The sequence below is a fragment of the Labeo rohita genome, chromosome 7 (genome assembly GCF_022985175.1).
Source record: "Labeo rohita strain BAU-BD-2019 chromosome 7, IGBB_LRoh.1.0, whole genome shotgun sequence".
NCBI lineage: Eukaryota > Metazoa > Chordata > Actinopteri > Cypriniformes > Cyprinidae > Labeo > Labeo rohita.
In genome coordinates this window covers 16,882,413-16,896,513 of record NC_066875.1, presented here as the reverse complement: position 1 = coordinate 16,896,513, position 14,101 = coordinate 16,882,413, and the positions used below count along the sequence as shown (strand labels likewise).

Genomic DNA, 14,101 nt, shown 5'->3' with positions numbered 1-14,101 from the left:
GGCAAGATACATAATTACCTTGTGCGGTATAAACCAGCACCAAACTACTGAATGCACCTTTAAGGAGCTTGTCTAGGAGTTTTACAGCCATTTGCAGGTCTTATCTTGTCATTTGTGTAGAATGCAAACAGAACTCTGTATGGATGCACAGTTGATTTCTACTTAAAATAGTGTTTATTTTCCATAAGTATAGATGAACAGGATGAGAAGGTCAGAGTGCAAAAATATTCATCCTACATTCAGAGTTTACCCAAGGTCAACAGGTCAACTCTTGGTGCTCTGCTGCAGCATTTGTACAGGTAATTTCCCTTTTTGGCAACAACAACAATCTACAATAACATCGTCTGAAGCCAGTCACATTTCCAGTTGGTATTGTGTTGATGTTTGAAGTCTGGTTAAATAGCTCGGAGTAAACATGGGCACTCCAAACCCTCACTGGGTATGTCAGATTGCTCGAAATATTCTTGTAATGACTGTAATTGTTTGAAGAAGACTTAATTGGTCCTTTTGGCATATTTGGCGTGTAGCCTAACATTTCCCCCATGATGAACAATAATCGTTTTGTTGTTTTCAGGTCTAAACAGCATTTGCACCTTCCTGCTTTGTTTTTGTTGTGTATATGTGCTTTTATTTCAGTCCACTCACTTCCTGTCATTGCTTTCTTGATCAAACTACCTTAAAGTTCTGCAAACAATAACACAGTGCCAACAAATTCTTTTCTGATCAAATATGTTTTTCCAAGACAATAAATGCTGTACATACAATACCGTTCAAAAATTGGCATCAGTGAGAATTTCTTACTTGGAAATAATACTTCTAGTTTAAAGAATGGAGGAATGTCTTCTAAAGAATTCAGATTTGCATCACAGGAATAAATTACATTTTTTAAAAAATAAAAGAAAAACAGTTATGTTCAATTTTAATAATATTTCACAATATTAGCATTTTTACTATATTTTTTGATCAAACAAATGCAGACTTGAAGAGACAGACAGCAAACTTTTCAACGCTAATGTAATTAAAACATTTAAAATCAATTTATGTAAATGTTACAAGTGAATTCAGGCATCATAAAATAGTTATACTGCTTTACTACTGTATTTAAAAGCTTAACCTTGTGGATAATGCAAGTTTTTACACATTACACACAGGGTTCACTGAGTTCAGAAGTGTATATGTATGTTTATTTGTATGGACGGAGTGTGTTTACTCATCTATGATTTATGTAGGTCTTTTTTCCAGCCATTTTCATATATTTATGCACATATATTACATCTGCACAGAATCCAGAGGTGTTCGCATATCAACCAGATGAACACGCCGAAGCTGGCATGTGTTTTCTCCTCGTGCCTGTTTCAGACGGAGGGACACACGGCTCAGGAGACCCGCGTGGTGGAAGACCTCATCAACAATTACATCCAGCTCTTCTCTGTGAGTTAAACGTGTGTCCTCTCTCAGGATTCAGACCTAGTTGATCTGTCACTTGAAGTCCTGAGGGCCTGCTAAACATGAGACTGCTCAGATTTTCACTATACATAGCATCATATTCACACCAAAAGACATTTCACAGTGTTGCTCTTACGACTTCACAGGTGTGTGGTGTTAATTAATAATTTATAACGTCATACCCTTTTTATAAGTACACAAGAGAAAGACCTTGATTTAGTTATGGTTCTGCTTCACTGATCATTGACATTGATCTTCTTGTCCATTCTAATTATTGCTTATGAAAATAGACGCCTGTCTGTGTTGAACCCCTCATTTGAAGAGGGCTATAACGAACTGGCAAGCTGTGGCTGTTTACCCATTACAGAGTATATAACTCCATGGTGCTGTGAACAGTAAAAAGCATTTTCATTCAACACCACGAAATGCGCAGCTTTAGTGTAAGTGTGTGAAGAAGGGGACGGTGTTCGTGTTGCACTTGGACGTGTGCCTCTGTAATGGGATTTACAGTGCTGTGCTGTGCTAATTCCCCCTCGGCCCGCTCGTACATTCATAGGCCCCCTGGCTTCACACACACGCGCTTGTACTTTTGGAGAGAGGGAGAATGTGTGAAACGTAAAGTTTAGTGTTGCTAACAGCCACAATCTAGTGAAAAATATTGGAAATTTCACTAAAGTACTATGTAGCTTAACACCGAACCATGCAAATGTAAATTAAACGTTTACTATATATGTTAATGTTTCTTTTTTGTTGTTTTGTTTACAAATGAGCCAACTTCTCAGTTTTCTTTGTCAAATTTCTAAGTAAATATAAAAAATAAGTCTTTTAAATACATTTTATTAGAGCTGCAGCAATTACGTGGATGGACCCTTTCCACAAGCCCGTGATGACCCGTTTCAACGGTCATCATCATCATAAATCCTTTAAAGATTTTTATATTTTGATTTTTAAAAATATGTATGTACATTTATAACACTATACTTTGTATTATATCACCTTTTCATCAAGTTACAAAAAAAACTAGTTAACGCTATGCGAGGGTGTTTGTCATGCCGCGTCTATGGGAGAGAGGGTAAATTTGACATTGTTCTCTCTTCTGACTGCTGATATCAGTCTAGCTCAATTTTTTTCCTTTGATTGAAAGTCGTGAAAATACTATCGTGTTGTTTTTCTTTTGCTATTTGAGCAAATGGGAATGCAAAAAATATATTTGTGGAACTCTCCCATTTACTGCTGTAGGATTTTACCCAACTAACAAAGCATTTAAAGTCATTTTTAGTTGTTTAACTGTGTGATGGACTGGGCTAGCCTTGACTGGGCTCATTTATTTAAAAAACGGGCTGTCAACTGTGATAAATCTTCCCGGTGTTATGACGCCATTCTTAATTCTGTCACTCTAGTGTCCTGAATGCAGTTATGAATGCAGCTGTTCATTCGAGCCCGGTCTCGTGAAAATGTGTAAATAGTACGCCAAATAAAAACAAAAACTCCCTAATTCTACCCACTGCATAGCATATACACACCAACTTCAATTATTGTGTATTAGTACCACGCTGTTTGTGTTGTTGTTTTTATTTGACGTACTATTTGTACGCACTTTCATGAGATTGGGTTGGTTCAGTTATACAGATATGCATTCAAGCAGATGTTTTAATTATTTTTTTTTTGCTTCTTTTTTCTTTCTTTCATTTTTATTTTTTTTTATTAATTTTTTGGTATTTTTCTTTTTCTCATTTCTTATTTTTTATTGTTATTTTCTTTTTTTCATTTTTCATTATTTATTGTTATTATTTCTTTCTTTTTCTCTTTTCTCATAATTTTTATTTATTTATTGTTATTTTTTTTTTTCTTTCTTTCTTTCTTTCTTTCTTTTCTATTTTTGTAGAGTATTAATTATGAGAAAACGTTTGAATAAAATATTACAAGATTAATAGCAGAAGTTGCTGTTATTTATTGATAGTTTAAAAAATCCTAAACTGATAAGAAAATAATGAATAGATTTATTGAAAAATAATCAATAGAGTAGTCGACTAATCGAAAAAAAAATAATTGATATTATAGATTATAGACAATAAAAATTAATGTTAGCTGCAGCTCTACATTTTATTAAGGTAGTGTAATAAAAATAAAACATTTCAAGGGCTCGACATTAATACTTGTCCGCTTGTCCAGGACAAGTTAATTTTGTGAAGGGGCAAGTGAAAGAGAATTTTACTTGCCCGCCCGGACAATTAACCTGATTACAACATCAGTAACAAGCAAAAACTATGGTAGCACGGTTAGCAAAATAATGCCCTTCCTAAAGTTAAAAAGTGTCCTAGAAATCAATTTAAGGCAAATATCACAAATATGCTTATTAAAACAAGACCTTATAGAGCATTGATGAGACTGCTGCTTCAGAATGGATTACATTTACGTCAAACAAAACAAAACAACAACAACAACAAAAATGCTTTTTTGCCCCTGGACAAGTACATTTTTTTGCTCAGACAATACATTTAAGGATCACAACATAATGTGCAATATGAAAAATTGTAAGCTTACATTAACAGTGTTAGTAGTCTTTTTAAAGATTAGCTTTTAGTGAGCATTAGGATCAGCTCTTTTCCAGAGTTACATTTAGAATCCAAAGGCAAAAATAGGGGAATGTGCTTGCACAATTAGATATCAATTATAGCCAAAATCGTCTGACAACTATATTCTGTTGTTAGCCAACTTTAAAGTGATAGTTCACCCAAAAATGAAAATTCTGATATTAATTACCCTCATGTCGTTCTAAACCAGTAAGACCTTCATTCATCTTCAGAACACAAATTAAGATTTTTTTGATGAAATCCAAGAGTTTTCTGACTTTACATAGATCCTACATAGACATTTTTCTTAAAAAATACCTTAATCTGTGTTTCGAAAAACAACAAAAATGAAAAAAGGTCTTATGGGTTTGGAACGACATGAGGGTGAGTAATTAAAAACAGAATTTTCATTTTTGGGTGAATTGTCTCTTTAAGTTTTCTGACATGCCATTTCAAGTGGGTCCACTTATGGGATTCTTTTTGAAGAGTTTAAATGCTCTGACTTTGCTGTTGGGGATGTGAACAGGTCTGTTTACTGTGCCCAGGGGCTTTAATCTCTGTTTATGTGTGCGGGTCCATTAAAACAGGTCAATGAAGAGCAGGTTAGGCAAATGGAGAAAGAAAACAGCTTTATCACCAGGTGGAAGGACACCACGGTAAGTCACCCCTTTTAACCTTTCTGTTAAATAGGTGTGTGTGTGTGTTTGTGGGTGAGAGACAAAGAATTTTATAAAGCATGATGTTACAGGCCATAAATGTGTGCGTTTAGCTTTTAACCTCCTTGTGTTGGCATATATGTGTGTACGTTTTCACAGGTCACAGAATCACTTTGACCTGTATTGGTATTGTTTTGAGCAAATTAGAGCAAACAGCAAGCTCTTTGTGCTACCTAACCTTTCCGTCTCCTGCTTTATACCTCGCTGGCACCATAAGGAACAATTTGTTCAGATAAGCTGAAAAACAAATTAATCTTCCTTTGTTTGCAGCTGTCCAAGTTTAAAAAGTTTCTGTGTATGTGTTCAAGTTAGAGCAAGGACAGTGTTGGAACTGACCCATGAAAAATAACCCATGAAAAAAGCTTTTGAACGCTTAAACACATTCACACACATTCTCACAATACAGTATCAAAAGTCACTTTTAATTTTTGAATTGAAAGCATAATCTTTATGCTTTTTCACTTTTTGAATTTTAGTCAGTGTGTGGTGTGTATGTTTGGGCATAAAAAATATATACAAAATTACAAATCTCAAAGTCCACTGTAAAGGGAGATTTATACATATATATATATTTAAACCTTTTCAAGAACTACAACGAACGGCTCCTTTGGAGTACACCGTTTGTTTTCCTGATGTTATGATGTCACACGGCCCATTAGAATATCATTAAAATGAATCCCGCCTATGGAAATTCGAATTGTTGAGGGGTGGGTAGGGACAAGGTGGGGTATTAGCCTAACTTTAGCAATGCAGTGCTAAAGCTTATGCATTTTTAAATGCATAAACTTGCACTAGACTAGGCAAGGTTAATCAGTGATGATGTTCTAGGTTAATAGTGGAGCTGGTTTTGGGCAATGTATCTAAATATGTAAATAATTAAATAAACTCGCACAATAATATCATTTATCAGCGATTTGGCAGGCTGACGATAGGACTCAACACTACTTATAGGTGTATATAACTTCCTTCTTTCAGATGAATCCACTTGGAGTTTTATTAAAAATTATCCTGGCACTCCCGAGCTTTAGAACGGCATAGATTAGTGTTTCTCTTCATCAGTCCAAAATAAGTCCAATAAAGTGCGTCCATCCATAATAAAAGGTGCCTCACATGGCTAAACAATCACAACACATTTAGTTTTTCAGAAGGCAGGTCTTCATCAAACTCAGAACTAATCGAGCCATTTGTGCCAGGCTGGTAGAAAGGTATTCTAATAATGTAAATTATGTGAAAAAATAATGCGTTTTTCGAACCACCAAGCATGAAGGCATGTTCTTGTACACCCCCAAAACAAAATCAAGACTTTGTAAAAGAGCATAATACAACCCATTTAAGTAGCACAGGTATATTTGTAGCAATAGCCAAAAATACATTGTATGGGTAAAAATTATTGATTTTTCTTTATGACAAAAATCATTAGGATATTAAGTAAAGATCATGTTTCACAAAGACATTTTGTAAATTTCCTACAGTAAATATATCAAAACCTTATAATTTAGATTAGTAATATGCATTGCTACAAACTTCACTTGGAGAACTATAAAGACGATTTTCTCAGTATTTAATTTTTTTTTGCACCCTTAGATTCCAGAGGATCAATAGTTGCATCTCAGCCAAAGATGGTCCTATCCTAACAAACAATACATCAATGGAAAGCATATTTATTCAGCTTTCAGATGATGCATAAATCTCAGTTTCAAGAAATTGACCCTCATGAGTGGTTTTGTGGTCCAGGGTCACATTTTAAAACAAAATTGTAGCACTGGTGCTCCCAAATTCAAAAAGTTAGGAGCACCAAATAAAATTTAGGAGCACCCAATGAATATTAAGGAGCACCAGAACTGCCAATTGAGAGGAACGGCCAGCAACATCCTGATGATTAATAGTTTCACCAGTCAGACCTGATCCTAAATTCTTTACCACGCACTTCTTTTTAGTAATGCATTGATCTTGATTCTTCATGGCCGATTCTGATTGCCGATGCTTTACAAACAAATGGGCTTTTTAAATAATTAATTATTGCCTTAAGAAAGGGACAAGAAAGAATGAAAATATGAGTACACAAACAAGATGTTTATTTTCTCTATTACAGGTCAAACTCTCTGTAGCCATTTAAATGAGAGGCAACTACTGCATTTTTAAACTTAATCCACACAAAGATGCTGCATGCATGAGCCATTTCTGGTTTAAATTAGATTATAATTTCAGTATCTGAAGCAAAAACAGAATGATCTGACAGTCTTTAGCTTTGTGAAATTATGTTACATAAAACACCTGGGCCAAACCACACATGAAAGATAACTTACTCCAGCAATCAGGCACTGTTTGACGGGCTTTTGATTTTTTTTTTTTTTTTTTTTTTTATTATTTTTTTGAGTGCGCACGCTTCAAATGTAAGCGTATGTCAGAACAGCACGTGAATTAAAAGTTTAAGCGGCAAGGTTTAAAGCACGTGCAAATAATGTATTTGTGTGATTGCAAATAAGTGCAGTGTTTAGTGAGTGGAATTCTGCTGCTGAGTAAACATTTGGTGTGAATATATGTTGCGTGAGACGGAGGCGCCAGAACTGCAACTGATAGAATGTGCGCTGTAGTACAATAGGCTTACTTTATTTCTTCAATAATAGCAGATCGTAGGGATATTTTAATCGTCAATAAACAAAAATGTTCATATGGCATACCCCTAATTGCAATGCAGTGCAAATCTGGAACAGAGATTGGTTGAATGAAAACGTTTGGAGCAAAAAACGTCCGGTTCCGAGTTTCAATGGAGCGCAATGTGAGTGACTGATGGCTAATATCTAAAATCTGCATTAAAGTTAAGAATGTAAAGATGAAGTTTGATTGGTTATATAAGCTAATGATGGATAGAATGGCTCACTGTATCAGCTCACAGCAGTCATATACTGTGCAATATTTAGCGAAAGTTTTGTAAAGAAATGAAAACAAGTCGCACCACAACAATTACTCGCACTTGCACAAATGCTCCCAAATATATTTTGAGGTCGTGCAGATTAAATTCCGGGAGCATATGCGACTAAACCGGTCGCAATTTCGAGTCCTGCACCAGCACGTAAAGTTAGAGTGGGAGTCCGCGTCTTTTTTTAACAGACCCTTAAAGCCTGTGGTGGGTTTGGCGGGTGGTAATTGAGAATGAATGGGGGAAAGTCACATGAGAGGAGGCAATGCCTTTATCATTACATGATTGGACATGACGGGTAATGGATGGCTGTGATTGGTTAATGAGATAAATCCCGCCTCTTGCGATTGTGCACGTTCGCAAATCAGTCTGAATGAACAATATAATGGCGTTAATGGAGCAACTCACACTTACATACTTATAACCACTTATAACCACTTTGTTACGTCAAAATAAGATCAAAAATGGCATGAAAACATGATCTATAGGAGTTTTTAGTGAATAATCAGCTTGGTGAAATTTAAAGTAAATTTCCATTTCTGTAACCTATATTTACAGAGCTTTGATAATCTGAAAAATTAAAAAATAGTTAACTATTAAAAAGAATAGCTGAACAAAGTTCACAAATAAAATATATTGTTTAAATTGTTACTGCCTTCAGTTATGATTTTGGAATAAAAGTAAAATGCTTTGAAACACTGATGAGATTCATGCTTGGCTTTAATTAAATAGAATATTGTTAATGTAAAAATATAAAATATTTTTTTTCTCTTTCTTTTTCTGTGTAAGTAATGTGTACCAAGAAAATGTGACTGGGGCATTAATTTACATTTGATTTAACAAAAAAAAAAACTGCACAGGATCCAGAGCTGTTCACATATCAACAAGATGAGCTATAAACTAATTTATCATTTAAGTTAATTATTTTTATTATAAGTAAAACATTTTAAGCCCCCGATTTGCTGAGGCTACCCAGTGGGTCTCTGCCCCCTTGGTTGAGAACCACTGCTCTAAATCAGATAGTAGAAACATTTTGACTGGTACTATTCCCTGGCTGCAAAATTAACCATGTTTTATTGTAGAAGTTACAGAATATCTGAATAAGAGTGTTTACACTGTTCTTATGGAATGTTATAGTAGCATATGTGTAATTTACGCTACATTTAAATACATTTTGCCAAAGCAGTTTCGTTCGTTTAGAAGAGGAGCTTTAATCTGTGGTTTACATGAGCTAAGATGTTTGCCAGCTTTTGTTGTGTAATGCTGCTAAATGATGTGTGGGACTCCAGCTGTGTGTCATTTAGTCAGACGCACACAGACGCTGGTCTGAACTGAATGGGCTGCTGATTGCTTTTGTATTATATCCACAAAGACTGCTGTACAGTGGGTGCTTAGTTTCTTAGAAAAGCCTTGGAAAAGCTGTGTTCAATCTATCTGTCTGTCTTTCTTTCTTTCAAATATATATTTATATGAATTAAGTATGTATTTAAAGTTGTGTGTGTGTGTGTTTAGTCTCTCTGTGTGTACCTCTGTTTGCAGTTCTCTCCTGCTGGTGACCTGATATTTGAAGTCTACTTGGAAAAAAAGGAGCCTGAGAAGTGCTGTTTAATCAAGGTTTGTTTCTCTCGCTCTTGCTGTCTGAGGTGTGTGTGACTGTCTGGCTGTCTGTGTGTGTGAACCTAGAGGGTATTCTGCCACAGACTAAATCAAACTGCAGTTAATCAAAGGCATGTTTGATTTAATTGTGAGAGTAATTGTGTTTTATCAGTAGTCAAGGTAAACCTCAGTTAATAGAGGTTGCTTCAGAGTGTTTTCTTCTCTTGACACTTCTTTGATATCTTTTTTATCCTATTTTCCTCTCATTTCTCCTCCAGCAAAAGTAGATAAATCATTTTGCATGAGGAAATGAAGTCTTGAACGTTTGAAACCCTGAAAACAGAATGACAACTGATGTCTGTCTCTATAAGGTGTCTCCTAGCATGAGGTCAGACGAGCTTGCCGTCAGCACTCTGGAGATGAAGGGGATCGAGGTCAGAGCTCAAGATCTCTGGACCACGTTTGAGGTCATTGAGAATGGAGAGATGGGTAAGGGTCCTGCTGCTTTTAAATCTTACAGTTACACTACAAACAAATGAGATCAATACTTTAATTTAACTAACGAGTGAATTCTACATAAAGCATCTTTTTATAAGTCGATAGCAAATTATTAGAGCATTTAATGATGTTCCTCTAAGGCTTACACACACATTAAAATGCTTCAATAGCTAAGTGAATGTGCATGATTAGTGCTATTATTATTTCATGAGGGTTATGAGAAACTATTAACAGATTGTGATGCATTGGTGGGAGGGGGGACAGGTGGTGTAAGAGTGATTTTTGCCAATAGCGAGCACTGTGTTTTCCTTTTTACAAATTACAACTTGATAATGGATCTATTTTGCACTTGAGTGTGTTTTCTAATCATAGTCAGATTGGCTGGCGATAATTACAAATTTACACCACATAATTATGCTTGTGTTGAGGACAAACCCACAGCACAAACAGTTTTTGGGGGGTTGGTAATGATGAGAAAGATTGTTTTGTTTGTTTTCGTTTTTTTCATGTAATCTGCATGTTTTTGTTAAATTAACTGATATAAGAATATACAGTCCTGCTGATTCATTTGTGAGATTTTAGAGAGACTTTTGTGTGTTTGGCTAGAAACACTATATACACTCCTGTTAAAAGTTTGGGATCAGTAAGATTTGTAATGTTTTTTTTAAAAAAAAATTTCTGCTCATCAAGGCTGTGTTTATTTGCTTACAATTATGGAAAAAAACTGCAATATTGTGAAATATTATTTAAGTTTAAAATAGTGGTTTTCTATTTTAAAGGGGTCATCGGATGCCCATTTTCCACAAGTTGATATGATTCTTTAGGGTTTTAATGAAAAGTCTATACTATGCTTTGGTTAAAAATTCTCAATTGTAGTGTAAAACAACACCCCGCTCAAGATATTTGAGGCATTGAAACAATGGAGGTTGGACTGTTACAGCTGGTCTGAGGTAAGACGCTCATGTCAATCAACTGTCGTGGGAACGGCCTCTGTTGGTGTGACGCCACACCGACAGGCATCAGAGAATGGCTTGATTTGAAAAACTGGATATTATTTTTACAGATAAATTAAAAACCACTGCATGGATTTTTTATCATTATAGGGTAGATTTGTACATACACTGCCAACACACATTAATGTTCAAACAACATGTAAAAGTGAACTTTGCATCCGATGACCCCTTTTAACTCCCTAGGGTCAACGGTCACGCCGGCGTGATCAGCTCACGTTTTTTAAGATCAGTGCAAAGATCTGTGCTGCTTCATGTATTTTTTTGGAACCTGTGATACATTTTTCAGGATTCTTTGATGAATAAAGCCTTAAAAAGAACAGTATTTATTCAAAATAGAAATCGTTTGTAACAATATACACAGTCGTTCAAGTTTGGGCTCAGTAATTTTTTTCTTTCCTTCTTTTTTTTGAAAGAAATTAAAACTTTTATTTGTTAAATTGATGCAAAGTGATAGTAAAGACTTATTATTTTCTATTTTGAATAAATGCCGTTCTTTTTAACTTTTTATTCATCAAAGAATCCTGAAAATTCCAAAAAATTAAGCAGCAAAAATAAATTATATTTTGAAGTATATTAAAATAGAATATTTTAAATTGCAATAATATTTCATAAACCCATCTTTTTCTGTATTTTTGATCAAATAAATGGAACTCTGAGTATAAGAGACTTCTTTACAAAACATTAAAAATCTTACTGATCCCAAACTTTTGAACAACAGTGTAACATTTACACAATGTCTGCTCACCACATTGCAGTCTATCAGATGTACTAAACGTATATGAATTGTGTTCTGACATGTTTTGTAGCACAACGATGTGTGAAATCAATCTTGCATACCTAGAAGCTAGAAGTGTTAATATATTTGCATAGCATTTGTTTCTAGCCTTTCTATTTTTTTGGAGTCGCAATCAATTGTCAAACAAGTTGGATGAAGAATTGTGTTTCTCTCATTTCTCTCTGTGCTCAGAGCGGCCCTTACACTACAAAGAGAAGGTTCTGGAGCAGGTATTGGAGTGGAGCTCTCTGGAGGATCCCAGCTCGGCCTTCCTGCTCATTAAGAAATATTCTGGTTCTAAAATGACAGATTCCAACTCAGGTACCAACAGTAAATGTCCTAATGCACCCTAGCAGATCGCTCTAAACTCTGATTTACGGATTAAACAATCTTGTTGTTTTATTATTGTTTTATTATTACATGTACAGTTAAGAGTTTTTTGGAGAGACATTCAAAATCAGTTTTTGGTTATTATTAGAGCTGTGCTTAATTTGATTATGTCTCATATTTTTCAGCCTTGATATTATTCAGTATCTCTCTTAACATTTATGTATTCTGGTCACTAAATAAACACAAGGAAGAATTATACTGTTTCTTTAATAATTTAAACATATTTGCACTAAAACATTAAAATTCCAGTCACACATTCCATTTTATCACATGAAACATCCCACATGGAGACTCCTGTGAATGTTTTTGGGTTAAGAAGCCAAAAATGAATACATTTTTTTGTTTTAAATTGACTAACTTTATATTAGGTGGCCTTAACTTAACAGTGCACTTATTGTGTGCATTCATGTTTTTACATTGTACATATATTTAAAAAAATACCTGCATGTAATTAAATAATTACACTGTTGACCCATCCCTTTTACCTTAACTCACCCTTAAACCTACCCATACCACCAAACCTGTCCCTAACCTTACCCGTATCCCACCTCAATAGCAGCAGAAGTGTTTTGCAATACATTATGAACACAATAAGTACATTGTACTTATTTTTTGATGTAAGTACATAGTAGTTAAGGTCACCTAATATGAAGTAGGACTGAATTAACTTTATGGCCAACAAAGTCGTTGCAAATATATAATAAATCGCCTAGCCCTAGTTACTATCAGTCATAAAGTTTTCCGATTCTGGCCTAATTTCATAACTTTTCAGAGTCTCTGTACCAATTTCCTGATCAATTTTTCACTCTTGATGATAAATGGAGTAGTTGCAGAAAAGCAATGCAGGTTTTTTTTTCCCTTAGAATGTGAATTTACACTCTTTTTGGTTTGCTATTGAAACCATCAGTAACAGCAGCCAGAAATCATAATTTTGTACCTGCGCTGAGTAATAGCTTCTCTGCATGCCTCACTAAAGATATTAATATATATTAAGCAGTGCTGTGATGCCCAGGTTTATTCATGTGGCAGGATGTGTATGTGCTAGACTCTCAAATGTGTTAAGCTGGAAATGTGTTGCACATTTTCAATGCAACTTTAGACATTTCGAAAATGTATGACACCTTGCTACAGTTGGAGGTGGCGGGGACCGCACTGGTGCGGCGCTACAGTATATGTATAGTTCTGTCTCATAAATAGTTCATGGTATGACTCAATGTGTTTTCTTTGTGTTGTTCTGTGTTTGTGACAGATAAACTGAAAGATTTCATTAAAGGAGAGCAACTCAAATTCAAAGACGGTTCTTCCAAACTCCTGTTGGGGAATAAGTTTCAGGACCGATACCTGGTACTACAAGACAAAAAGCTGCTGTTGTACAAAGACATAAAAGTACGTCTCCTATATTTCCAAGTCTCCTCCTATTTTAACAAATGAAAATGGTTTACAAGGTCTTTAAGTATCTGTGCCCGTGGTAATATTTAAATATCTCCATCCCTGCTGTTCGTCGGGATCGACCTCTGCGCAGTATCTCTGTTTGCCAGCGGCCCTGCAGCAGTCGCCAGTTTACCAATTTAGATTTTCCGGCGTGGCATTTCATTTTAGCTCTGTTTGTTTTCTTAGCATGCGTTTACAGATGAAATAGTAATTAAAAAACACAGCGGATGTGAAATTACCTGCTTTGGGCCAATCGCAGGGGCCCGCTTGTAATAAGCGTGGAAGAAAAAACGGAAACAAATAAACCCATAATGGCTATTTTCATTTTGCATTAAAGTAATGTGGGACTTCTCTTACCCTCTGAAATGAGTACAGTGATTTAAACGACTGCAGTCTGTTCGGTTCTCTCTCTGTAATATCCCCTCGTACTTACTTTATTCACTCTGTGCGCACGCCGATCTGCTCTTCCTCAGGGGCACACGCTCTGTGAGCTAAGACACAGTCTCCTAAAAGTGCAGGATGTGTTAATAACTGATATTTGAGCGAAGTGTGGAGATGTGTGTGTGTGAGGCTGGGAGAGAGATGGAGGGAAGGCGGAGAGGCGAAGGCACTCTGAATGAAGGCTGTTCTTTCCTTAATTAGTGTAATTTCTGGATGCTGCAGAATATTCAGCTAATTATCAAGTGAAGAAGGTGGGAATTGGCTGTGAAGCAGAAATTTAATTGATATTCTGATGCCTTTGT

General features: G+C 35.4%; 1 protein-coding gene across 1 annotated transcript in view; it reads left to right on the top strand.

Moving 5' to 3' along the window:
• Positions 1 to 14,101, top strand: part of arap2 (ArfGAP with RhoGAP domain, ankyrin repeat and PH domain 2) — a 122,879-nt gene that overhangs the window by 92,924 nt on the left and 15,854 nt on the right. Inside the window, exons 22-28 of the mRNA XM_051115231.1 lie at positions 194 to 299; positions 1,284 to 1,431; positions 4,607 to 4,675; positions 9,195 to 9,269; positions 9,623 to 9,740; positions 11,730 to 11,858; positions 13,177 to 13,313. Coding sequence (XP_050971188.1) covers positions 194 to 299; positions 1,284 to 1,431; positions 4,607 to 4,675; positions 9,195 to 9,269; positions 9,623 to 9,740; positions 11,730 to 11,858; positions 13,177 to 13,313 — 782 coding nt within the window. The remainder of the gene's footprint in view (positions 1 to 193; positions 300 to 1,283; positions 1,432 to 4,606; positions 4,676 to 9,194; positions 9,270 to 9,622; positions 9,741 to 11,729; positions 11,859 to 13,176; positions 13,314 to 14,101) is intronic.